Source organism: Misgurnus anguillicaudatus, chromosome 6 (assembly GCF_027580225.2).
Source record: "Misgurnus anguillicaudatus chromosome 6, ASM2758022v2, whole genome shotgun sequence".
Classification (NCBI taxonomy): Eukaryota; Metazoa; Chordata; class Actinopteri; order Cypriniformes; family Cobitidae; genus Misgurnus; species Misgurnus anguillicaudatus.
In genome coordinates this window covers 6,582,504-6,610,367 of record NC_073342.2, presented here as the reverse complement: position 1 = coordinate 6,610,367, position 27,864 = coordinate 6,582,504, and the positions used below count along the sequence as shown (strand labels likewise).

Here is a 27,864-nt window from a genome sequence, read left to right as displayed (position 1 = left end):
ATTAACACACATAATTAATTTAAAATAATATAGAACATGTTTAAAATTCACTTCTTTACAAAATAAAGTATGTGTAGACTGGGCAGCACTGTGTAGGCCGTTTTGCTCTTGTGACATAAAAGTGCCGCGAGAGCATAGCTTTTGAATCGCTCTCGCGGTACTATGATGTAATATACCGATTAGTCTGCGCAGCCATATGTGCAGAAACAAGCTGATGTTCCAGACAACTCGGATTTAATATATTTCCCACCTCAAACCGGAAATAATGTCTGGAATTGTGCTCTTTTAATGCTACCAAACACTTTAAATGTTTTGATGTTACTAAATCGTAAGTAAAATTAATGTTTTAATGTAACTAAATTGTTTAATGTTACTTAATACCGTTATTTCCCATTTTGAGGTAGGAAATATCCTATATCCGATTTGTCTGGCAGCAGTATCCGAGTCGTTTTTATTCCAGAGTGCAAAGGAACAATCAAGGGTTTACACAATATTATTTAAGTATTTAAGATAATTTATTTATTTATTTAAAATGGATGTTGCCTTTTCCTCCTCCTTGGTATTCACACTCCATCCCAGTAGATGGCGCAAATCCACCAAAGCTGGTTTGCCAACCGCCATTAAACCCAAAAGAAGAAGAACCAGTGGGCGGAGCTTTGTGTTGGCGGCTGTGTTCGTAGCGCGCAGTGTCGTTTAGCGCATATTTATAACGGGTTTGTCGATCTACTTTGTAAGTATTTGATTAGGCTACGGTCGGTTTTTAAAAAAACTGTCGCATTGATGAACGAACATAGAAATTCTGCCAAGCCCAGTCTGTGTAAGATATTTAACTATTTTTAGCGTTAATGTTGTGTTGTGGTTAGCAACGTTAGCGTGTTTACTTGCATGTTTTACATTAAAGTGCTGATGATCTGTTTGGATTCAAAAGCTGCTGGGTTTTGGTGTGTTTATATTACTTGAATGACTCGTTATTTTATTAACCATCTCTAAATTTAACTGGACAGCACATATAACTTTTAGGCAATTACGTAAACTGAACCGTGCACACTACATTAAACTGGATAATATATGCTATATGTAAGTAGTTACACTATGTGAATTGGACAGTGCATGCTGTTTGTTAGCAGACGAGGTATGTGGATTGATTTTAGGCCATAAATCACTTTGCTCAAGCTCACTTCCCCCTCTGTTTTGAAGCGATGCGGCAACTCGCAACGCAACATGTACTTGGGTTGCGTTATAAATTATGCATGCATAACGTTACCTTTCAGGTTTTAATTCTTGTTTTGTCTCTTATAGGTAATTTTTAAAGATGGAGGATATGGAGGTGGATCCACAAGTGGAGGTAATAGCGCGTCCAAATGAGGAGAATCTGATTGTAGTGTCTGATTCTGACAGCAGCACGGATGAGGAGGATTCATCCATACAGATTATAGATCTGTCGGATCGAGCCAGACGTTCAGCCGTCGGGAATGCCCAAAGACAACTTATAGATGAGTAAGTAAATGTATATGTGCACAATCAAGACACAGCACTTCTTCAAATACAAGTTTTTCAAGACCACTCCTGTCTTTGCATGAAGTCAATTTGTAGGACACAGTTACACCGAAAGACTTCTGTCACTCATCCACACAGTGCAAGAGATGTCACGAGTGTCTCCGGTGCGGCGCTCCAACCACACACCCACTACAACAACGTCAGGTGAGTCAGAAATACAAATATAGTATTGTTACTACCAGTACGTCAATGAAATTACAAAAATAAGTCAGAGCTGTTGTGGTGGGCAGCACCCCGACATGTGGCGCTTTTGCACTTTCGGCGACCCGAGTTCGATTCCCGACTCGTGGTCACTTGCCGATCCCATACCCCTCTCTTTTCTTGTACTTTCCTGTTCTCTCCTTAATCACTGTCATAATAAAGGCAAAATGGGCAAAAAATTTAACTTAGAAAAATAAATAATCACGTACATTCAAGATAAATTATTAGTTGTTTGTTTATTTTTAATACTGTAACTTAAAGGTGCAGTGTGTAACTTTTAGCGGCATCTTGTGGTGAGGTTGCTAATTGCAACCGACGCCTCAGTCCACTGCTCACCCCTCGCTTTTGAAACACAAAGAGAAGCTATGATAGCCACCACCGGACAAACATGTCATCGTCGGAGACAACTTAGTAAAAAATGTTGTCCGTTAAGGGCTTCTGTAGAAACATGGCGGCACAAAATGAGGGCTTCCATGTAAGGGGACCCTCTGTGTATGTAGATAAAAACGTCTCATTCTAAGTTAATAAACACATAACGGTTCATTATGAAAGGTCTTTATACACCCCTGATAATATTGTTTTGAATATTATTTTGCATTTCTGTCAAGAGATCCTTCTAAAAATTACACACTGCACCTTTAAAGACTTTTGTAAGTTAATATAAATGATCTTATTTACATTGGATGTTAATTGAGGCTTAATATGAATGCATGTGTTAAATGCAGAGCCCAGTGTTTCTACAGCGTCTGAAGGGACGGATGCTGTAGCTCAGCCACTAACACAGCCAGAAACACGGCCGGAAGCACAGTCGCAAACACGGCCGGAAGCACAGCCACAAACACGGCCGGAAGCACAGCCAGATCATCCAAAACCAGACACTGAGGTGATTCCTACATTGCCAAATATTATTATAATAATGATTTCTAATTCATGAATGATTTTGCAGATAATGTTTCTTTGACTTCATATGACTTCATATAACCAAAAAGTCCTTACAGTAGCTGCGCTTCCATTAAAGCTGCGGTCGGCAACTTTTTTGATCGTATTCACTGAAACCAAACGCTATGCTCCGATAGAACAACATAATTTGGATGGTTTAAGAAAAAATCTGCGCTTCTTGCTCCACCTAGAGCCTGTTATTTGTTTTGGCCCCCCGTTAATTTGGTCCAATCAGCGCAGGGCTGTGTAAAATCTGCCTGTCAATCACAGTTCCTGCACGCACCACAGATCCCCCTCGCGCGCGTTACAATATCACATGTATTCGCCTGAAGTTCACAGTGTTCAAAGTGAGTTGGTTGAACGCATGGCGGAGAGAACATTCACTAACAAACTTCAGGTTCCTTGGTTAACCCTCAAACGGTACTTGGGGTCTATATGACTTTTTTACTCGGACAAGTGAATGACAACCACGTGACAATGCTTAAAATCAAGCCCATCTCAGTTTTACAATATATTCCTTTTTCGAATTGTCTGATAGGGAGTTTAAATTGCCTTGTTTCCATTGGGCACATTTTCAATTATTTTACTATTATTACTATTATACAACTATTTTAATTTTTTTGCAATTTGAAGGGTAATGGAAACACAGCTAGTAACACAAAGGTCCTTTTCATTGGCATGTACTGAAACTGTATGTCAGAAAGTTTGACTCAGTGTCACATCGTAAAAGTTGTTTTTATCCTGACCTATTCATGTTTATGTCTTCTAGCCGGTCTCAGAGTCCATCCAGCAGACTGCACCTGCGGTAAATCCGGCTGCACAGGGCGGTGGAGATGATGAAGACGGTGAAACCTGCTCCATCTGTTTTGAACCTTGGACAATGGCTGGCAAGCACCGCTTGGCCGCCCTTCGCTGCGGTCACCTTTTTGGCTATGAATGCATTAATCGCTGGCTTTATGGTGGAAATAAATGTCCACAGGTGGGTATTGTGGTTTCAGTTTGGAGACATTTTACTTGAATTATAAGTCTAGTTTGGTATTAAAGAAACCATCTTCAGTTTTTACATTTTAACATCGTTTTTTTTTTTTTTTTTTTTTAGTGTAATAAAAAGGCCAAACGTGATCACATCATCTTTCTTTATGCACGAAAACTCCAAGCCGTTGACAACACGGAAGAAGTACAACTAAAGAAGTAGGAACTTTACTTTATATGACCTGCTACTGTATCTTGGTTTTCATTAAGAGCTGAGGATTGTTTCTGACACTTTATTTGTTTAGATCTTTAGAGGATGAACAGAGGTTACGCAGGATGAAAGAGATGGAGACTGCTCAATGTCGTCTGCAGTTACAGACAATAAAAGATGAAAACACAAGACTACAGAAAGAGGTTGAGGTGGGTGTCTTTTTCAGGGAAAGCCCATCACTCTTTTAAAAAGCCTTTAATCTTGAATCTTATGAAAAAAAATAGTTTTTTTTTTAAATAATGCTTAAATTAGGGATGAGCCGAATGTTTGGCATCCGAAATTATTTAGCTAAAAATAACGGAAAAGCATTTACCGAACACTGAGGTCTTTGGTAACGCAATTAAATTGGAACCAGTGCAGAGTGAGAGGTGCGGACACAATGCAGCAAACATGTTGGTAACAGCGTTTTAAAATGTTCAAGAAAGACACAAAACTATACAGCACGACAAGTTTCATTTTAGGGGTGTCACGATTCTCCAAATCCTCGATTCGATTACATTTTCGATTCTAAGGTCACGATTCGATCCGATTCTCGATTTTTACATATTTTTTATATGTAATTTAGACAAAAATGATATGCCATTATTTATTATTATTATTATAATACTTTAACATTAACATGCACATTGCACAACTCGCATGGGGGTTTGTGGGCTTCACTTAACGTGAGAGCTTGTAGAGAGAGGATTCCTTCTTGCACGCACATGGACTATGCGCGGTTGGCTTAATGGATCGGGCGGATGACGTGACGAAAAATAATATTTTAATTAAATTCGGGCGGGTGCCGGATCGACTGCTTGTTATTAGCTCTGTCTTTCTAAGCATGCGACATCTCTGTCTTTCATAGTGGCAGCCTCAGAAGTTCAAGAAAAGAACTGAAATGAGACGGTCTAGCCTTCTGAGGACCCAAAATTTGCGTCACCTGCTGCACACGCCCCCAGTAGCGCCCACTGCGCCTGTCAGCAGAAAACAGCGGAGACATTTCTGACTTATTAATATAAATGTGTAAGCAGAAAAATATTAATTTATTTTAGAACATATGACACATTGATGTAGATTAATCTATTCAACAGCATATCAAATAATCAACCTAGAAATATACGCAACATAAACAGAATAATATTAACACAAAACATAACTTATAATACTAAAACAGTGACAAGAAAAAGTTTTCTAATAAATACACACTTTTATTTAATAAAGCTTTTAATTGTTTGGGATATCCTCGGCTGTTAAGGATCCATTCGTTCCATCATTAACAGCGCGGAGAAATGAGGACGCATTTTGACACAGCTCTTATCAACGCTGGCGAAGGAGGAACGTGGCAAACTCAAAAAATGAGAATTAAAAACAAAGGAAATAGAATGTCAGAAAGGGTTGCCTGGAATAAGTTTTACAACGTGGTAAATCAGGATGACACCAGTGCAGGCTATGTAATTTGTGCGTTTAATTTAGGCTATTTATTTATTTATTTTTGTCCCTGTGCGCCGATCGAAGACGGAGTTCACTGCTGATATTCAAGAGGTTTCTAGTCTCGCGGCTGTCATCAGCAGCGCCTTGCATCGCCCAGTCAGCGGATGGCGGGCGGGTGCAGTTTTGAAAACTGGTCAGAAACGTTGGTGCACATGGATGGTGGACGGATGATGAGGTTTTTATGTGGTTGCAGATGAAATAATAGTCCATCCGCGCATCTGAAGTCTGAACATAAACTAAAGTAGTAATCCTTATGTATTTGTTCAGTTTTATGAGTTTCATGCAAGCTGATGCAAACTATCCTTTTGTTTAAAATATAAGTTAACCCGCTGCATCTTTGCGCCTCCCTCACTATCGCGCACGTGCAGAGAGCTGCACTCTGTCCAAAGTCAGATCACTGGTAATCCTGTTTTTGATATGCATTTCAAGAAGTTGTAGCATCCCTCGTGTTTAAAATATGATCGCGTTCCGCTGGACAGATGTTTTTAAAAGGCTTCTCTGAGAGTTTTTTTCGACCGGACGTGAAATGGGGGCGTGGCAGCATCGACGATCCCATTTTTTAATTCGAAGTTCGAAGCTGTGAATTAATTTCGATCAATTTCGATTTAAAATCGAAATCGTGACACCCTTATTTCATTTATTATTTAAAGTGGACATATGTGACCCTGGACCATAAAACTGCAAGTCGCGCGAATATATTTGTAGAAAAAGCAACAAATACATTGCATGGGTCAAAATTATACATTTTTCTTTTATGACAAAAATATTATAAATTATGTAAAGATCATGTTTCATGAAGATACTTTCTTAAAGCTCCCGTTCTGTCTGTGATTTTGAAGCTTTGATTGTGTTTATAGTGGGCAATATAACATGTGTTCATGTTTCACGTGTAAAAAAATCACAAAATTTACTTATCTGTAAAGCGCTGTTTTCACTGTCCTCAAAACAGGCTGATGTGTTCCTTGTTTTGTGAAGTCCCTCCTTCAGAAATGCGTAACAAGTTCTGATTGTGTAGTTTGTTTAGTGTGTTGTGATTCGATAGCAGTTTGTTTAGTGTGTTGTGATTCGATAGCAGCTTAGCTTAGCAGAGCCGTTTGAGCCAAAGCTGGTGACTGACGTATTCATGTGGGCGGAGTTTAGTCAACGAATTGTTTTACTGACATCATTAAAGCAGGAAATAGAGGGCTGTAGTCCAAACCGGCCGTTCGTTGTAGGCTTTTAAAGAGGAATTCTATTGAAGAAAATATATCGCCTGGCAGTGAACTTTGCGCTTTATCATTTTACAGGTATTATTTATGCTATTATAGCAGTGCTTCTCAATTATTTTCTGTCACACACCCCCACCCCCCCCCACCCTAGGAAGGAGTAAACATTTCGCGTCCGCCGCGACTGTAAATAGTATAATTTTTTATAAAATTACACATCTGCAAAACATTGTATCCTTATTAACATTAAAGAAAACACAAAAAAAGAAATATCAATCAACTACCAACAAAGAATAACTTTATTAACATTGTTTTTTAGTCTGTAACAGAAAAGACTTAAAATGCATCAATTTGCCTGAAATAAAAAAATCAATCCTTATTTACAGTATATTTTTTGACCATTTAAAACAGAAAAATTTAATTAAATATAATCAATAAATAATAATAAAAAACGCAAGCGGCTTATCAGCGTGTTTGGGGTGTAATGTCTTTAAGTGACGGTGCAAAAAAATCACTTCCTGAAAAAGTATTTTCCCCGGGGGCCCCGCCCCACTATTTGAGAAGCACTGTATTATAGCAACATTACACACTAGCTAGGGTTTAAAAAATGGTATCGGGAAGAACGTAAACATAAAATATCAAAACTTTATATTTGTGAATGGATGCAGCTAAATCGTGATCAAATTTGTGAGAAACTCGCCTACAAACTGCACCTTGCTACCCGTTACTTTCTGATTTTAATCAGGGTTCCCACAGGTCCTTGAAAGCCTTGAAAGTTTGTGAAAATGGGGGGGAAATTCAAGGCCCTTGGATTTTTTTGAAAAAAAAATAAATAAATAAATAAAAAATATATATATATATTTAATATATATTTAATTTTTCTGTATTAAATGGTCAAAAAATATACTGTAAATTAGGATTGATTTTTTTATTTCAGGCAAATTGATGCATTTTAAGTCTTTTCTGTTACAGACTAAAATACAATGTTAATATATATATATATATATGTTATTGAAAGTGCTTGAATCTATTTTCTGCAAGGGGTTTCCTGGAAAAAAATCCATATTCCATGTGTAGTGTAGGATAATATCATAAAATTCTAACCTTTTAAGCACACGTGCTAAACTGTTTGCTTTAAATGCTTAAATCTTCTGTATGTGAATGTTGATTCACATACAGAAGTGCTTTTTTGCATAGTTGTGTTTGACACATGAAAACGTCTTGGGTTAAATATGTAACTGTTGTTCCCTGAGAAGGGAACGAGACGCTGCATCTCCCTTGCTATACTTCCTGCATCCCTGTAACGCCGTCTTTGGCAGTATTTCAGATAGTGATATACTTCCTGACTCCCACCTCACCCTGTCTTTGTCGTTAAGCCTCACCATTGGTTGAATTTGATATACACATTCAAACGCACTTACCCCTGGAGGCGTCCCTAAAGTGTCACCGAAGTGACGCAGCGCGAGTTCCCTCGAAAGGGACCTGTAACAATTTATCTTAAAAAGGTAACACAATGTAACCTTGTTCTCACTTGAACTGTGTCCCCACATTTAGTCCTTGAATTTGAGGGTATTGGACCTGGAAAGTCTTTGAAAGGTCCTTGAATTTGAAGTTAACTAAGGTGTGGGAACCCTGGTTTATGTCAGGCAACTCTGAGCGTGCACTTATATTATACACTGAACAATACACTTCTGCTTTGCCACGATAATCCATCCACCTCGCAGGTGTGGCATTTTAAGATGCTAATTAGACAGCATGATTATTGCATAGGTGTGCCTTAGGCTGGCCACAAGAAAAGGCCATTCTAAAATGTGCAGTTTTATCACACAGCACAATGCCACAGATGTCACAAGTCTTGCCTGAGCCCCAAAAAAACTGTCGGAGCCCACCTCTGCCACTCGGGCGCGGTTTGGTTGTGATAATGTGAGCACGCTCTTAGAAGTTCAAAACATTTTGTTTTCTGAAGTAAAATGTAAATGACCTATTTTTCAAAACAATTTCAGAAATATCATGTTTTAGATTGTTGGTCATATTGTACCCTGTCAAGGACAAAGCTAATGTTAAACTCTGATCCTGATTTTTCTTTTTCTTCTCTGTAGGAGTTGAGAAGATTAAAGGCTCAGGTGGCCTTCAGTTCCTCTCAGGGAGCTGCGTTGTCTTTATCCCAGCGCCAGGACTCATCCAGTGGGGGACGCTACGTCTTTTCTACAGCGGTGCTTGTTTCTCAAGCGGGGGGCTGTAGGGTGTTGTCCCACTGTGAGCGCCTCGGGTGCCTCCTGGCGTCCCAGCCCTCCCCACAAGCAACATTTTTACCAGGTGAGAATTTGTTCCTGATTTCCTTTCTGTTGTAAAATGTTTTGCATTACATTAACGTGATTGTTTGTTGCTCTTAAGGCTTTGGAGTGAAGAAGATCAGCACCGCCAATCTCAAACCCAGTCAGTACGTCCCCATTCACTCCAAACAGATCAGAGGTCTCGCCTTCAGCCAACAGCATGACAGCTTACTGCTGTCCGCAGCCCTAGACAACACTGTTAAACTTACTAGGTAACAAACTGACTAGGTGACCATTCCCTTTTTTTTTTCCGTAATAATGGTGCGTTTGTCTTAACTGAGTTATGATGTCTTGACAGCTTAATGGCCAACACAGTGGTCCAGACCTACAACACAGGCAGACCCGTGTGGAGCTGCTGCTGGTGCCATGATAATAATAACTACATCTACGCCGGTCTCTGCAACGGATCAGTGCTAGTGTACGATACACGAGACACAAGCACTTTCGTGCAGGAGTTAGTACCATTGGGCTCCAAGTAGGTTTAAATTTCTTTTTTTTTTATGCTGGATATTTTCCAGAAATGTAATAAAATTGTGTAATACAATTAAACATTAACTTGTGAGTCTGTGAATTGTTTTGCTACTCTACTCTTTCATCACAGGTGTCCGGTGGTGTCTCTGTCCTACATACCTCGCGCTGCCTCCAGTTCGTTCCCATGTGGCGGTCTCATCGCTGGTACGCTGGATGGTGGCTGCTTTTGGGAGCACAGCGAAGGAACTGTGTACACGCCTCACATTCTGCCTCTGGAGTCCGGTAACTGCACAGATATACAGGTGGAGCCGGACAGCAGACACTGTCTCATCACATACAGGCCTGGTAATGCTCTCATTTATATCAGAATTGGATACGATGTATTCTTATTATAGTTAAATGTCCAGATATGGGTATTTTGGCCTATTATGTCAACTAATAATGGTGCTTAGCCAAAATAGATTTTTGGAAATTCTTCAATAAATCGTCTGGGCTGATACTAGAGGTCTTCACGTGAACTTATATCGCGTGTCTTGGTGCTGGTCTTCCAAAAAATTTAATTTATGGACGTTGGGTTGGGGTAAAAAGTGATTTTGGGTCATATCAGGTCAGGAACCCCCCTTTTTTTTTTTTTTTTTTTTTGGGGACCTGAGAAGACCTCTAGCTGATACGCCAGTTTACGTGTTATTGTGTGAGTTTTTGGGTTCTCATTAAAGGGAAAGTAAGTAGGGTTTTAAGCGTTTTATTAAAGGAATATTCCATTTTCTTAAAAGAAAAATCCAGATAATTTACTCACCACTATGTCATCCAAAATGTTGATGTCTTTCTTTGTTCAGTCAAGAAGAAATTATGTTTTTGGAAAAAAAACATTGCAGGATTTTTCTCATTTTAATGGACTTTAATAGACACCAGCATTTAATACTTAACTCAACACTTAACAGTTTTTTTAACGGAGTTTCAAAGGACCACAAACGATCCCAAACGAGGCATAAGGGTCTTATCTAGCAAAACGATTGTCATTTTTGACAATAAAAATAAAAAATATGCTCTTTTAAACAACAACTTTTCATCTAGGTCCGGTCCAGTGCGACCTAACGTAAATGCGTAGTGATGTAGGGAGGTCACGTGTTACATTTATAAAACCCACCTTTGTGGACCATTGTAAACAATAAACTGACACAAAGACATTCATTAGTATCAGTTGACATACAACAACGTAGGACCGGTCCTCTTTCTCAACACATGTAAACACTGGGGCGGAGTTTCGCGTTCATCCTCTGTGACCTCTTGACGTGATGACGTATTGCGTCGGGTCACGCTGGCACATCACGACCGGATCTGGACGAGAAGTTGTGGTTTAAAGGTGTATATTTGATATTTTTATTTATCAAAAATGACAATCGTTTTGCTAGATAAGACCCTTATGCCTCGTTTGGGATCGTTTATAGTCCTTTGAAACTCCGTTGGAAAAAACTGTTAATTGTTGAGTTAAGTATTAATTGTTGGTGTCTATTAAAGTTTATTAAAATGAGAAAAATCCTGAAATGTTTTCCTCAAAAGACATAATTTCTTCTCGACTGAACAAAAAAAGACATCAACATTTTGGATTACATGGTGGTGAGTAAATTATCTGGATTTTTCTTTTAAGAAAATGGAATATTCCTTTAATCAAAATCAATGTACGGAGATCATTGCGTACATAACGGCTACCGTAGTTGCAGCCCGCTTTTGGAAAAGCGAGGCGGTGGAGAGCACTGTTCATTTGAATGCAAAATACAAATTCATCTGAGCTTGTAGATCATGCAGATGTTATAGATACATTTTTTGATTGTTGCATGCTTTTCAGGTCGTTTAAACCCAGCTCTGCGTTGCGTTCTGATGGAACTCAATCGAAGCCCTCACTCAGACAATGGCCAGCCTCCAGTGTGCTCTTGTTCCCCAGTCCAGACCTTCACTGCTGGCTCCTCGTGCAAGTTACTCACCAAGAACGCTGTCTTTAAGAGTCCAGCTGGAGAGGCTTCTACATTAGTGTGTGCTGGAGATGAGAGCACAAACTCAACCATGGTGAGCATTGTGCAGTGTTTTATTCAAGAGCTTTTGTGGACAATGACTGCATTAAAGGTAGGGTAACACATTTTGAAAAATGCTAACGGTAGCCGCCTAGCAATGAAATCCCGATCCCACCCTCAAGTCAAATCCCCATCCAAAGTCACGCCTCTTTCAAAACACATGAACACGCACAGATCAGACGGTCACATCTCATGTCTCATTCAGCATTGAGAAAACGTTGCAGTACAAAGTGAACACTTCCAAAATAACCAAACAACTGGTTTACATCAGAATTAGTTTAAGCATAGGTTCGGTTGTGTAGACGTAGTAACTGTTATGCTAATCCGCAAACGAACACAAATTTCATAAGCAACACAATGTTTCATCAAAGTAGAATATCTGAATCCATCTCAATACAAACATATTGCGTACCTGTCTTACCAAAATAAACAGTGCAACGACTCTTTCAGACCCTTTGCCTCATGCATCGGTTTGCATCTCGTGGTAAAGCAGTAAGTTACGATGTTAATTTGGGTTTTTGCTCTTGCTGATCCAGGCAGTTTTTGCTGTTGTTGCTATAAAAGATGTCTTTCGTTTTGTGACTCCGGTACAGGTTGTCAATTCAGCAGAAAAGTTTGCGGTTCTCGCTGTTTACAGGCAGGAGGTGAGCACACGTGAACGCGCCGATGACGTATGGTGTCTGCGTGGACTCGCTGCGCGGTGGGCATTCGAATTACGCTTGCGTATGAGGGACAAAAAAGGAAACGTCCGTTCGGACCGAAATCTATGATTGGTTGAACATTTTTTGGTCCTACGCCTTTCACAGATGACACAAATTTCTACAAATACATTTAAACAACTTAACACAGTGATTGCTATCAGGATGTGAAGAGACTTTTAACCAGCATAACTAAAAATGTTTCAGGATCAAATCTGTTACCCTACCTTTAAAGGATTAGTCAATTTTCTTAAAAAAAATATATATTTACTAAAAAAGTAATTTACTCACCACCATGTCATCCAAAATGTTGATGTCTTTCTTTGTTTAGTCGAGCAGAAATTATGTTTTTTGAGGAAAACATTCCAGGATTTTTCTCATTTTAATGGACCCCAACACTTAACAGTTTTAATGCAGTTTCAACTGACTCTTAACGATCTCAAACAAGGCATAAGGGTCTTATCTAGCGAAACAATTGTCATTTTTGGCAAGAAAAATAAAAATGTGAACTTTTAAACCAACACAACTTGTCTTCCTCCGGCTGTGTGACACACCAGCGCGACCTCACGTAATTGTGTAATGACGTCGAAAGGTCACGTGTTACATATATGAAACGCACATTTGCGGACATTTTAAACAATAAACTGACACAAAGACATTAATTAGTATCATTCCACATACAACAACGTCTGAACGGCCCTCTTTCTGCACACTTGTAAACACTGGAACGTAGTTTTGTTATGTCATCCGTGACCTCTTGATGTGATGACTTATTACGTGAGGTCACGCTGGACCTGAGAAGACGAGAAGTTGTGGTTTAAAAGTGCATAATATAAAAATTTCGCTAGATGAAACCCTTATTATGCATCGTTTGAGATCGTTTATAGTCCTTTGAAACTGCAATTTTAAACTGCATTAAAACTGTTAAGTGTTGGAGTCTATTAAAGTCCATTAGAGTGGGAAAGATCTTGGAGTGTTTTCCTCAAGGGACATGGTTTCTTCTCGACTGAACAAAGTAAGACATTGGCATTTTGGATGACATGGTGGTGAGTAAATTATCTGGATTTTTTTGAAGAAAATTGATTAATCCTTTAACACAGCAGAATATTGTTCATTTTCTGGTGTTGTTGTAACTCCCTGCCATTGACGAGTTATTTTGTCAATTAAGAGAAACGCTTTCCTGCATATGACAAGTTTTTATGGCAATCCATATTTTTGCTATTATCCACTAGGTGGAGCTCTTACCCAAAGCATCCACTGATCCAAAAACAGTAAAAACTCTGTTTTGATCATTGTTCTGAATCTGTTCTCTAAAAAAGTCCTTCACAAAAATGCAATTTTCTCAGCTTTTTGAAAAAAAAATTGTATTGAAATGAAGAAACCTACCCTTAAGAGTTTTTTTATAAAGCAGAGTTCTTTCATTTGATTTGTAGTATGTTTATATATATTTAAAGAAGAAATATTTCTGGAAGGCAACACTTTTGTGAAAAACATAAAAAATGCTAGTGCTGACTGGCAACTTGAAGAATGAGAAATATTAAATATTTTATCCACCTTGATGGCATGTAAACTTAATATCATCATTTAAAAAAAAAGTTATTTCTAAATGTAAATTGTAATGCGTTTTTGTAATATTTGTCCTTACATATGCTGAAAACAGCTCCGTTTTCTAAATAATCTTTGATGTAAAAATGTATGTAAAAAATCATATTACACTAAACTAGGTGATTATATTTTATTCCATGTTTTTTATGAATATATTTATATTTTCATTAAAAAAAATACTAGTTACACCAATTGACACAGACCGGTTACACCACATAGACATTTTTGCAAAATCCCTCAAATATTCTTTCAAAGTGAAATAAACCCAGAAATTGTATACTTGGTCCTCAAAAAAGAGAATGTATGCAAGTAATTTGTTTTGAAATTTTAACCCTTTTACATTTAATTGAACCATACAGACAAATAAAGATTACTGTCACGTCATTGACCCTCATATAAGTAAGAAAAGGACAACTTGTTCACTGTGATTTCTCTGTTTTGTCTGCAGGTTTGGGATGCCGGGACTGGGGCCTTACTTCAAAAACTTCCTGCAGATCTTCCCGTACTGGATATCTGTCCCTTTGAGGTGAACCAGAGCAGCTACCTTGGATCTCTAACTGAGAAGATGCTGAAAGTCTATAAGTGGGAGTGATATTACGGGTGCTGATCTACAGTATTCATACATTATGGCAGTTTCTTAATTTGCAATCAACACTATCCACATTTCATATTATGTTTTTTATATACGTGTTTCTTTCCCGGCCTTCAAATAAAGTGCAGAGTAAAGAATTTATTTTATGTTATGTTAGATTTTCAGTCACTTCTATCTTGATTTGTTTAATCAGTGTTTTATTGTGTATATATGTGTATGTTTTTATTTATTGTTTTTACCTTTTTTGAAACAATAAATAACTTTTATGTTCTGAAGAAACAAGTGTAGTGTTACTTATAAATATTTTCTGTATTGATTTTTATTATTTTTAAGGAACTTTAAGCAGCACATCTCCATCAGTATTTTGTTGATTTGCGTATATTAGTCATTTAAATTCCTAAATTCATGTTTTTACTTTAGACATAGGTATGTCCAAGTTGTGTCCATATCCAGAAGAACTAAAATATCAGACACTTAAACTAGTATTGGTGTTTAAGCTAATTCACTTCTTTAAGGCTGACCGCACCATTTTTAAAGAAGTGTTTATATGATATGTTTGTATTTGAGAAGTAATTACAGTGTTTGGCAGCATTTTGGTGAATGTGCTTAAATATTTAAGCGGTTATTCCATTGTTAAGGGATTGAATGATTGGTTAGGATAGTATTTCACTGATTTATGACACAATTTGTGAACTGAATATGTATCTATGAAAAGCCCAAGAGGTTATTATATATTATTATGACATTGTGCCAAATGTGAATTGCTGGCTCTTCCTCTAGGGAGCGCAATTTACACTAAGTTATACGCATTTAAACTTCTTTATCATTTGAACTACTTAAACCATAATTATTTAAATAGGTTAATATCACAATTTGGTTCATGACTTCTAGACATACAGCCAAGAAACCATTGTAAATAATTTTTCAAATCCATTATACAGTAAGCTGTGGTTAATCTTGAAAAGTACCTGTGGTTAAAAAAGTTACTGATACCACGTGACGGTCCCAGTATACGTAAGCAACGATATAGATGATTTACACAATTTAATTAATTGGGAAATTTTACAAGATATTTTTAAGACGTAAAATAAATCTTTGGTGTCCCTGGAGTACGTATGTGAAGTTTTAGCTCAAAGTATCATATAGATATTTACCATAACATGTTAAAATTGCCAGTTTGCAGGTGTGTGCAAAAATTTGCTGTGTTGGGGTGTGTCGCTTAAAATGCAAATGAGCTGATCTCTGCACTAAAAGTTATAGCACTTAAACATGGAAAAAGTCAGATTTTCATGATATGTCCTCTTTAAATTGACGCATGAATTAAACTAATATAAATAATTATGTGGACCCGTTTCTCGTGAGCAATAAAAGACAACGTCCGGGCTGCCAAACCCCGCCCACTTACAGAGCTTCTCTCTTTTATGCTAATTGCTTTGTTTATTCTATTCGTACATATTTGATCTAGTGATCTATATGCTTTAGTCTACGTGGCCCATGGTTGAGCCCGATCACTACGGCGTCGTGCTACCGTAAAACCCAGCACAAGTGCTAAGTAACGAATCATACTATGGAGGAGGATTTAGCTAATGAATATTAATGAGATCACGTGTTCCAACGCCTTCGTAAGTTTACGAAACTGCGTAAGCGGCGCTAATGCATAGTCAGAAACCACGCCTACGCCGTAGTAGGATTCGCAATTTCGCCAAGCGAAGATGGCGGCGTGTAGACGTGTGCAGCGAGTCCTGCTGTTGATATTCATCTCCGGCTGGATCTGTTGCGCTCATGGAGCCAAATCACTAAACGCAGGCAACGAAAATGTGGATAATGTCGAGCGAGGCAAAAACCAAGCAGAAGTGGGGAAGGCAGCGGCGGCGGATGGGGCCTCCGTGGTCCGGCGCGGCAATGCCTGGAAGCTCGCTGAGGAGGCGGCCTGTCAGGAGGACGTGAGCCGGATCTGCCCTAAACACTCATGGAGCAACAACCTCGCTGTGCTGGAGTGCCTGCAGGACCGCAAAGATGTAAGAAAACACGGCAGTGTCTTTTTTTTGTTTAAAGTTTCTTTAATATTGACGCCAGTTATGGAGCAGAAGAGAATGATCATGAGTTTGGATTGTCTGCTGCAGTAACAACAGGATTTGCTGTGTGCTCGTGCATTCAGTGATGTCATGCTGTAAATGCTATAGATAATATAGGTACTGGCACATGTATAAATGATGTGAGACGATCTCAAGCTACGTCTGTTTTCCAAATATATAACAAGAAAGGCCTCGAGGCGCAGCTAGCAGCACATATGCAGCCATTGCGAGGATTTGAATCAGATACTGGCGGTTATAAAAGTATAGTATGCACGGAAAACCCAATATTTTATGACCGTGTTTCAAACACTATCGAGTCGCCTACATAGACAGCATTTTGGGGCGAGACGAACATGCTCTGAGTCAGCTGAGCTCACTGGCTGTCCTGTGACATCACACGCACGCTTCGGTACTTCGTGACGTCACATGCACTTTTCGACGTGTTTCAAAATGGCCAAATAGCCAACACTTGGCAATACTTTCATTCATTTTTATGACTCGTACTTCTGCAAATCCAACAAACCTTATACGTTCAGATTGGTTTATAGAGATTTTGAGGCCTAATAATCAAATAGTAATATGTGACTTTCTTTCTACAGTTATTCGTATTTGAATAATTTTATATTTTAATTTCATTGTGTTATCTTTCTATATGGTTAATGGTTAAGCTGCACAAATTGCATACATCCATCATTAAAGTAATTCAAATGAACCCAGTTGGTTGTCTTCTGAAGTAAAAAGATGTTTATAAGAGACAACAACTATGATTTTATTTAGTGGAAACCAAAATAAACACACATCATAATTTCAGTATATGACGACATCTGTTATCATTATATTCCTTTATTCCCAAATTATTATTTGCTTATCTAGGTTCGCCCATTGTTTGATTAAAACGGCACAGATTTTTTAATCCATTGCATGATTACAGAATGGGCACAATGTGATGTCTATATAGTAATTTGCTCGCCCGCGGTGTTTGAACTTGTCTGATGTGTAATACGAGATTATTTGTCTATAGTTACCAATTACAGTCCAAACATTTCCTTTGTAATCTATTCCTTACATAACATACGTTAATAATAAGCTTAGTGTTGTGTTTGTACATTAAATAGTTGAACACCCGGAAGGTAAAGCTGGTTTCATGCTAACAGTGATTTTGGGTAAGTGGCTGTTTATCAACCTTGGAGGCTGTTTGTGTGGATATTTGATTTAGTTGAAGCTGCTCTATTATTGCGCTTTTCCATTTGATAGTACGAGCCGGTACAGCTCACTTTTGGGGAGGGGGGTTCCACGGTGTACAGTATTTAGTACCTGATCCTTTTTTTTTGTTTGTTTGTTTTAGTACCTCCTTGGTTGAGGTTCCAAGCGAGCTGCACTGATACTAAAACGTAACAGGTAAACATTGTAGATCACTGATTGGTCAGGGAGAATCGTCACTACTAGCGTCATTGCTAAATGCAAGATTAGCTTATTCTCATGCGCCGTCGAGCCAATCAAGTGATGTTGTCATCTTTGTTTTGTTGTGTGAACTCGAACGAACGTGACTCGGGTCAAAATATAAGAAGTTACACTTAAAAATTTCCAAAAGATGGTTTTGGTCCTTTGATGTAGTTCTTATCGCGCTGATATACACTCACCTAAAGGATTATTAGGAACACCTGTTCAATTTCTCATTAATGCAATGGTGTAATGGGGTGGGGGATGTTTTCTTGGCACATTTTAGGCCCGTTAGTGCCAATTGGGCATCATTTAAATGCCACGGCCTACCTGAGCATTGTTTCTGACCGTGTCCATCCCTTTATGACCACCATGTACCCATCCTCTGACCCATCCTATGCACCATGTCACAAAGCTTGAATCATTTTAAATTGGTTTCTTGAACATGACAATGAGTTCACTGTACTAAAATTGCCCCCACAGTCACCAGATCTCAACCCAATAGAGCATCTTTGGGATGTGGTGGAACTGGAGCTTTGTGCCCTGGATGTGCATCCCACAAATCTCCATCAACTGCAAGATGCTATCATATCAATATGGGCCAACATTTCTAAAGAATGCTTTCAGCACCTTGTTGAATCAATGCCACGTAAAATTAAGGCAGTTCTGAAGGTGAAAGGGGGTCAAACACAGTATTAGTATGGTGTTCCTAATAATCCTTTAGGTGAGTGAATGTTCATTTGTAAATTTTTATAAGTTTCTATTGAAACGGGGCGTGCCGTTAAGATTGACATTTGTGATTGACAACTTCTGTGAGCGGGAAGATTAAAGATATAATTAACTTTTAATTTTTGATTTTTGTGTTATTTCACACTGATAAAATTAGTTGTATTTAACTTACCATATTTTAGCAAGCCCGTCAAATGAGACGTTAAAGCGGCGTGGTTGAATTGGGAGTGAACATGTCCGCCGCCCATTGTTGGACATTTTATGTTCAGTTTATTACAATGGAAGGAAGCGGCGTTGCGTCATCCATCTTTTTTTACAGTCCATGTATAAACTCCAAACATGTGTATTTTCTGTTATATAAACTTGATATGCTCCCATGTTGAACTTTTGTTTGCGATGATGTCACGGCAAAGGCTGTCGTAACGATAAAGCTTGGAGTATAGTCCATTTTATTGCATGTATGCGAATGTATTTCTTTGTTCACATCACAAAGAAAGATATTTTGAGCAATGTTTGTAACCAAAGCATTTTTGAGCGCTATGACTTGCATAGTGTTTTTTTTTCTATCATGGAATATAGTGGTGCTCCTGCTTGACATTTCACTGAGAAGTTCGGCAAAATTGCATACATTATCGGAGGTGATTTGTCCATGATTATGAATGTGATTTTGCCTAGCTTCTCTGTGAAATGCAGCTTTGTGTAGTAAATGCCGCTCCACCTGAAAGCAGGTGATTGCGATTTATTACTAATCACTAACCGGCTTTACTGATGAGACGCGCATGAGAATCGCAGGCAATTTATCGCCCACCCCTATTTTTGGGTGAACTACCCTTTAAGGTGCTATGTATAGAGAATTGCCTTGCTGTGTCACATATATAAAGTTTATGTATGTATGTGAAGGGACTTTTTGTCAGTATTTAAAATGTTATGAGCAGCTGTGAACTTTGTAATGTAGTTTAATGGTCTTGTAAAGTATTTTCAGTAAAACTGAAGCACCATTGCCCTCCATATTACCAAGTTAAAATTCACACACAAACGTGCACAGTTACTTTTAGACTGAATAAGATGTGGAGGCCAATCAGAGCTGAAACGGATCGCTGTGTCTCAGACTGGATTTGTGAGCCATTTTTAGTAACGTTGTGACCCTTATCAAGGGCTTTTGCTCAATGGGACTGGAGAATGCCATGCTTGAAATTTACGGTGAGCTGTTAACACTTCTTTGATGTGCTGATGATGCTTCCTTGTCTGGGCTTGTGCTCAGCTGTTCAAATAGAAATCGGTATCAAGTTATCAACTGTTATTTGTTGATCGCACTCCTCATCTCCCCACGCTGGTAAGTTAAAATTTGTGTGCGCTCACGAAAAGCAATTTATTATAGTGGAGCAAAATGTTGTTTGTTAAAATGTAGCCCCTGTTTTTTAGGCAAAGCAAAGGTAATGGTTAACCTTCGAAGTTAACAGTTAAAGAAAGAGTTGGCTTTGATGAATCGATGCAGTCTAAAAGGAATAGTTCTCACAATAATCTGGTTAAAAAAAACTTTCCATGATGACATGACTAATTGTGCGGATGGCGCTGATTAGGGATGTTAATTTCAGTTCATTTTTCTGACCGACAGTCGCAGCCTGTTAACCAAACACTAACCGATTTATATCAAATTGTCATTGAGTAAAAATACAGTTGCCGGTGCGTCATTTTACAGGACATTCACAAATTAAGGATAGAAAAGTGACGCAATGTCTGTAGGCACTTGTCGACACACACCGTGCGTTAACAATTTTTTTTTTTACTGATAGCATTAATGGATCATAAATTCTTACCTTTGGTTAAATGTAGTCCCTACCGCTGAGATGTTTTAGCAAAATTTTCAGAAGTTGTTTTTCTAGTTGTTCAGGTGTTGAAATATTTCAGATGTTAAAGAGCACCTGTTATGTAGCTTAAAATAATTTTGAATATTTGGTGTAATACAATGTGTTTGCGTGGTTTTTGGTAAAAAAAAAACATTCTTTTTCACATATCGTACATTATTGTTGATCCTCTATGCCCTGCCTCCCTTAAGCGCATTGATTTTGTACAAAGCTCATCGTTCTGAAAAGCGCAGTGTCCTCCGATTGGCCAACTAACCAGAATGTTGTGATTGGCCTGAATACCTCTGACGTCAGTCGTAAATGTGGCGATACTTACAATATTTGAAAAGATCAGCTCTCAATGCAATACTGACAGGATTTTATATTAATGTTGGGCGATATGCCCCATCGCCGATACACGATAGTATGGGGGAGGCGGGGCAATGGTCCCCTCGTGTATTTATTTGTTCATTTTCTACTCATTTATGACAAGTCACTTGATTGGTGGACAAAAAAGAAGCTGACTTACTCTAAGGGCAACACTTTCATGGCCGCAACATTCTTAAAACTGATGTCATTAATTAGAGCGCGTCTTTAAGCCCATACGCTCTGATATTTCCACCGTGCCAGGGAGTGCACAGCAAATGTAGCAGAGTTAAAATTACGGTGTTAATGGAAATATAAAGAGTTCAGAGTTAATTTAACACTGGATTGAGTTAAAACTATTTTATTTAACTCTATAAAAATTAAGAGTTGGTGTCAAAACAGAGTGTTACCACTTTTTAAAATAATCAACTCCTACAGTGTTTTGTTAGTGGAGTTTGTTAACTCCTAGGGTGTTAAATACAGAAGACCTCCCACTTTTTACAGCACACACTGAACCGTGTTTTTGGATGATGCAGTTCAGGCAGAAGGTGATCTCTTTCACTGTAAATGGTAAGTAAATGTTCAATAAATACAATTTTGATCAATAACATTTGAGAGTTTTTAGGTGTTATGTTTTATATTGCTGTTAGTATGAAGTTTAACATTAAGAGTGATGTGTTATTGTCATTATATGAATGCTGCAGTTGAGTTTAGGTCTTAGTCTCAGATGGAGCAATTCATACTCATAATGTTTTGGGGAGTTTTTTGTTGTTTTTTGCTTTATATGCTGTTTTAGTTTAAAAAAAAAATTTTTAATCCATTAATGTGTGCAGGAGATTCACTTTGGGGACTTTGGAGGAGCACAGAAATTGGCCTACATGAAAATTTCTTAAGATGAAGAGCAATTTTATAACAAAGTGAGTATTTTGTGCAAAACATAAATGTATAACTATTTTCAAAGTATTTTGTAATGTGTTCTGTATGTAAATTCTGTAATGCATTCTGTAAATATTAGTTTCTGCAATGTTATACTTAAATATTGTTTTTTAATAATACATTTTCCCCTTTAAATTTTGTTTTATTAACAGAAACGTTCAATATCCAGTCTGAAGGTCTGACTGAGGATCATATCACCTCCTTACAGCTACTGGTTCATCATATTCTGCTGTTATTATGTGAAGACCAACATGGATTTTGGATTAAAATGAAGTCAAACTTGTTTGTATGAACTGAAGTATCCCATAAACTGTATTTATTAATATCTGTACTATTGTTATACATTGTGCTTTTAGTTGTCTCGGATATTAATATGTTAATTTAATGAACACTTAAATGCATGATACATTGAGGACAATTTTTCTGTCATAAATAAATGTTGATCAGATGACATTTAAAAAAATCCTTAACAGTTTTATAATGATAATGATCGATTATACTGCTGTATTGTTACATTAAAAAAAACTGTTTAAAAATAAAGTTTTTTGTCCCAAAAGTACCGTAATATGTTTCTGTCTTTACATTTACCATATTAACACCATAGTATAAAAAATAACACTACATTGGAGTTAACAAATTACACCGAGGGAGTTCATTTTTTACAAATAAAAATATTTAACACTGCTTAGTGTCAATTTATACTTAGATTTTTAACTCTGTATAGTGTCAATTGCTAACACTTTAAAAGAGTCAATGTGCCAACACTTTCAAAAGTGTTAAAATAACTCTATTGGGAGTGGACCCCATGAGACACTTTTAAAGTGTTGAAATTAACTCTTATAGAGTTATTCTGAGGTTCCAGATTTTGCTGTGTGGGAACAACACACTCACTGGTTTTAACCCTCTGCATGCCTAACAACCGAGATGGCAGTGCTGCACGTATTACAAGCTCATGTGTGAGGAAGAGTCCGAATCATAGCCTACGATAGTTTCTGACAGTGTCAGAAATTTGGCATGATCACCGCACAGTGTGTTTGCTGCTATGACCTGCGCGCCGGTATTTGTTTACCACAAGCGCATGCTGGTGACGTTGCGCAACGTGTGACGCTGCCACCGAAGCTTCCATGTCATCATCGTACAGTCTACATGCCTCTCGTATCCGAGTTTAAACGATACATGTCGCACAGTGTGATAAGGTAATGATCTTATAAGAGGACAAAAATCCTGCAGTGTATTCCAAGCTTTAGGAAGGATTGTTCCTGTGCACCTATAAACCCATTATAGAGGTGGGAGGTGATACAAGAAACACCCAAAAATTCTCGGACCAGCATGATATGTCCAAATTTCAGTCAAAACCATTTTATTTTATCATAAACAATCTGAAAACAGGACTTTAAGTGTAAAATATCGAACTTTTCTTTTAAGTCCAGGTGCGTGCGAGAAGCAATCCAGGTGCATTTCAAGCTTTCTCACGCAAAGTAAAGCCCACAAACCCTCTCATGCTATGAAAAGCATGCAATGCGCATGCTATTGTGAAACTATGATGATAATAATAAATATAGCTGCAAGCAGCAATGCCGGGGTCAAGCTGAAAAGGGCACAAAAGGATGTAAAATTGAGATTGGATAAGCAGATTGAAGAACCTAGGTAAATCTAATAATTTTAGATGAAAAAACAAAAAAGTTATCAACAAAAATAATCTAAGTTCTTGTCTACTGCAATCGTCCTTCTGTTATTGACAATCATGGAACATTAGAGCACTGAAGGACATGTGAGTGGTGTTTGCAGTGGCAAAACATGGGTCACATCATGTTATAACAAGTTTAATTACTCAAAAGAGACCATCCCCGTGTCTCTACAATGTTCTGATGCAGAGATATTGCTTTTGCAAAAACGGTTGATAAGGTATTCTCAATGGTTGCTAGGGAGTTAATTGGCAACATCCAGTAATTATAGTCAAAGCCATGAAATGAATAATCCATGATGACTCATGGTTTTAGATGTGTTGTTGCAGTAGTTTTAGGCAAAAATACCATATTCTATCTCAAAACCAGTAGGTGGCGCAAAGACAAAATTGTGCATGCAACATCAGGTCATGATTTGTGTTACATCTAGCTAGTTTTATGACTATACACTTTAGTTAAGTTAAGAAACAGTTGTATGACCATAAGGCTGGCTTGTTATCAAAGGTTTTGTTCAATTATAAGGCCATCTAGTGGTGCAAGAATACAATTTTTTTTGTGTAGCCTCAGAATGTGCTCATGCATCAGCGTATCAAATCTGGTGAAAAAAATCTCTTTTCGTTACAAAGTTACAACAATTTATGTGTAAAAAACACAAAATTTGAAGGTAATTTTTCGTTTTTTGCAATTTTCGGCCATTTCTGATGAAAATTTTAATAAAACGTCAATAGAACTTTTTGTTCAGAAGGTAAGGTTAGTTTCTTCCTATGGTGTTTTCGAGTCGATCGGAAAAACGCTCGCGGAGATATTCACACGTGTTTTTTAAGCGCTATTTTGCTGCGCAGGGTTAACTGTAAGGCGAATTCTGGCATGTTTGGCATCGATGGACTTGGCAACTATTCAGAACTCCAAAGAAACAAATCCCGTGAAAATACGTCAATGGGAGCCAAAGTTATAGGCGTGTAAAGCATAAGTCTGACCACTAGGTGGCGCTGCGACGAAACTGTGCATGCACCCTCGGTTCCTGACTGGCATCACAAGTACCAAGTATAGTGTCAATAGGCCTAAGTTTGACGAAGATACAACCTAAAATCTGTTTTTTTGCGCTCTACGTAAAATTCGTTAAGGTGGTATACGACAACGGATTCCTGTATCGAAATTCTTTTGATAACTTTTTGCCAGGAGTGTCTCAAGATGATACATACCAATTTTCGTGGCAATCGGGGAAAAGCTCTAGGACGAGTTTGCAAAAGTAGGTTTTACAAATAATTAAAAATGGCGGAAAAATTTCATGACGGAAAATGACGTCATAGGGTCCAATCGAATCGTCTTGAGCCAAGGAATCAGATGAAGCAATTTTGTTTCTAGGGCTTACAGATCAAAAGTTATAAGCAAAAACATAAGTGCAACTTTGGACTGTTGGTGGCGCTAGTGGGTTAGACATAGAGACTCCAAATTTGCTGTGGGGACACATTGGAGTGTCCTTTATCAGTATGCCAAATTTCATAACTTTCCTACGTACGGTTCTATGGGCTGCCATAGACCGCAATGGCGGAAGAAGAATAACTAATAATAATAATTATTATAAAAAGAAAACTAACAAATACAATAGGGGTCTTCGCCCCTTCGGGGCTTGACCCCTAATAACTATCGGTAGTGATGCACCGAAATGAAAATTCTTGGCCGAAACCGAAAACCGAAAAAAGGAAACCAAGGCCGAAAAACCGAAACGAAACACCGAAATAAATTATTATGCCAATTATTAGTACAATTGCATTTATGGCTATCACTGTGTGCTAACTTTACTAGGGGTGTGTGACGGATAAAAAAAAACTCACAGTTCGGATCACATTACAGTTTTTGAGGCACAGATCAGATTATTTTTCGGATCAGCAAAAAGCAGGTGGGATAAATCTTATAAACAATAAAGAAATTGCAAACATTTATAAAAGAGAACAAAGTTGTACATTAATAAGGTCTGAAATTAGCATTAGGTACAGAAATCAAATTAAATTAATCATAACACAATAAATTATATATATATTATTATTTTTTAGAGCTATTTGTCTCTTTGTCATGGGTTGTTTGATCAACATTAAGGACACAGACTTCAGTAGGTTAATCTGACTGTAATCTATACAGACATAAACAAATGTTTTTATTAGAAAAAGAATACTGTGGAGAGAATTTTGTTTATATGTGCCCTGTCAATAACAGAGAGAATTTATGTTTGCTTGTTTTTTTTTAAACGCGTCTCTATTCAAATTATTACTCTAGTGCAGCACTGATTTGGAGACATTTACATTACATTAAAACATTAGGATAGGTGAAGAAAAGAAACCGATCCACCATTGCAAACACAGTTTAGAACAAACAAGAAGACAACAAAGAACAGGAATCAAACAATATGGTAACAAACATGCTCCGCAGCTTTCTGTTTATGGATGAAATAAAATTAAAGAAGAAAAACGATAGTATGTGTGCAAATGCTGTCTATTTCCTTTGTATAATTGTTTGTAGTGGAGTGTCCTGTCTAAATATTTTCACGCGCATGCGATGTTGTACGCGGACTGTACGCGCACTGTCCGTGCGGTCTCAAATTTTGGGCTGCACGCGGACGGTCAGCGCAGCCGGCCGCGGACCCTCCTGATGACGAAAATGATGGCGCGCATACGCGGACGTCCCTAGTATACTTTCGGCTTTAAGGGCACTTAAGCGCATGCATATACAGAGACTGATGGTGAATCCCAAACAGCGCAACAGTCGCTCCACATAAAAACGTTACGTTGTGTTTCATTGCTTTATTCGCCAAATGTACGTTAATGGATTACAGTAAGAGACACATAGCGCGACTCTCTCTAAAGTTTACACATCAAGACATTCTCAATCTTTGCAGACGCGTGCAAACAGCTGGACCCTGAGTGAAACCTGCTTGAGCACGAAGGGGAGGGGTGGGAGACGACTGATCACCGTGAGGCTGAGTGAAGCGCTAGCGCACAGATGAAAGGGGCGCGGTTGACATTCATTTTCGGTTTACATTTTCGGCTGGATTTTTTATTTCGGCCCGAAACCGATAATGCCATTTTCGGCCGAAATTTTCGGCCACCGAAATTTCGGTGCACCCCTAACTATCGGCAACTATCGACGTGAAAGCCCGCTAACAGCGACATGCTTGACGATCGTCGATACACAATATATTGTCTATCGGCACAACTAATATTAATATCGTCTTCACTACCTTAGTAAACTGTTGCCTACAATCCGTGTGTTCGTTGTAGTCCAAGTAAAGAGATTTACGTTTGAGGCAATAACTCGCGTCATCATTTACTTTGGGATTTGTACCTTTGCAAAGCATTAACATGTACTAATACACACTTACACGCCAAAGGAAATGTAAAAATCGCGAATCAAATAATAGGTGCTCTTTAAAAAAAGTATCGTCTTAAAGTTGTCATGTGAGAACAATCCAATGTGTTTCTTGTTTTTTTCCAAGTCATAAACAACACAGCCATCATTAAATGTACAAACGCTGACAGCTGCCATAGCTTTCTTGCAAAATTGACATGTTGAGCATAGCTGGAGTGCCATTACTGATAGTCACATAGGAAGACATAACCTTTCACTTTTTTCTATATAGCACAGTTGTGTGAAAGAAACAGTCATGATGTCAAATCATACAAAGATAAAAGTGAAATAAACACAACCAGTTCATTAGTTGTATTAGTTGTATCTGTTTCTTCAGTAGAAATCTGACCAACATCTTCCTAAAAATGAAACTCTACTGCTCTATACAGACCTTTTAATATACATCCACCAACCAGTTAAATGTATTGTTTGGTGTTTATTGTGACGCTACCAAGAACTGAAAGTTTAAAGAAAAAACTTTCTTGGTGACTCATTTATATTCATGTTTTTGTTTCCCTTCTTTCTGTTCAATCTCCATAATCTGAATGGCCTGAAGTCTGTTAAATACTATAATACACTTCCTATATTAAACGTGTTGTATAAAAGGCTGAATGTATTAACCTCGTAGTCATAGATTATATTAGATGTCATATATGTGATGAGAGTTAAAGCAGCAGGAAAAGGCTTAAAATAATATTTGCTTTTATGTGCTACTAATTTGTATCTTTTGAATACCAGAAGTCCCTGGTGAAGACAGGTGACTATGAAAGCATAAACATGAGATTTAAGATCTGAAAACAAACACATTCATCCAAAAATACAGTATGGTTATTGTAATTATTAAGCCCTTTTCACACAGACATTACGGAAAATGCATCCAGGATCTTACCAGAATCTGTGTGTGCATTCACACAAGGGCTGCTTGATAAATCGCTGTTACTAGGTCCTCTTTCCAACAACGCTGATTTCAAAATAGGATTTCGACTCATATGAGTTATTAC

The 27,864-nt window shown here is 37.9% G+C and overlaps 2 protein-coding genes across 7 annotated transcripts in view; both read left to right on the top strand.

The window, feature by feature from the left end:
• Positions 1-625: 625 nt before the first annotated feature.
• Positions 626-14,523, top strand: rfwd3 (ring finger and WD repeat domain 3). 4 transcript variants are annotated; one of them, XM_055191857.2, is made up of 13 exons: positions 626-730; positions 1,300-1,497; positions 1,583-1,701; positions 2,484-2,641; positions 3,467-3,676; positions 3,797-3,888; positions 3,975-4,089; positions 8,718-8,934; positions 9,013-9,163; positions 9,250-9,426; positions 9,553-9,767; positions 11,269-11,486; positions 14,243-14,523. In XM_055191857.2, exons 2-13 carry the CDS (start codon positions 1,313-1,315, stop codon positions 14,384-14,386), a joined length of 2,001 nt encoding a protein of 666 aa, XP_055047832.2. In that variant the 5' UTR covers positions 626-730; positions 1,300-1,312; the 3' UTR covers positions 14,387-14,523. The 4 variants fall into 4 exon arrangements, with proteins under 4 accessions (XP_055047832.2, XP_055047833.2, XP_055047831.2 ...); XM_055191858.2 differs by having other exon boundaries at positions 630-713; XM_055191856.2 differs by having other exon boundaries at positions 635-817.
• Positions 14,524-16,047: 1,524 nt separating this feature from the next.
• glg1a (golgi glycoprotein 1a) overlaps positions 16,048-27,864 on the top strand; it is a 45,232-nt gene continuing 33,415 nt past the window's right edge. For 2 of the 3 annotated variants that reach the window (XM_055191850.2, XM_055191849.2), the window contains exon 1: positions 16,048-16,404. In XM_055191850.2, coding sequence (XP_055047825.2) covers positions 16,099-16,404 — 306 coding nt within the window. In that variant the 5' untranslated portion in view covers positions 16,048-16,098. The remainder of the gene's footprint in view (positions 16,405-27,864) is intronic. The other variant, XM_055191851.2, reaches the window with a different exon arrangement.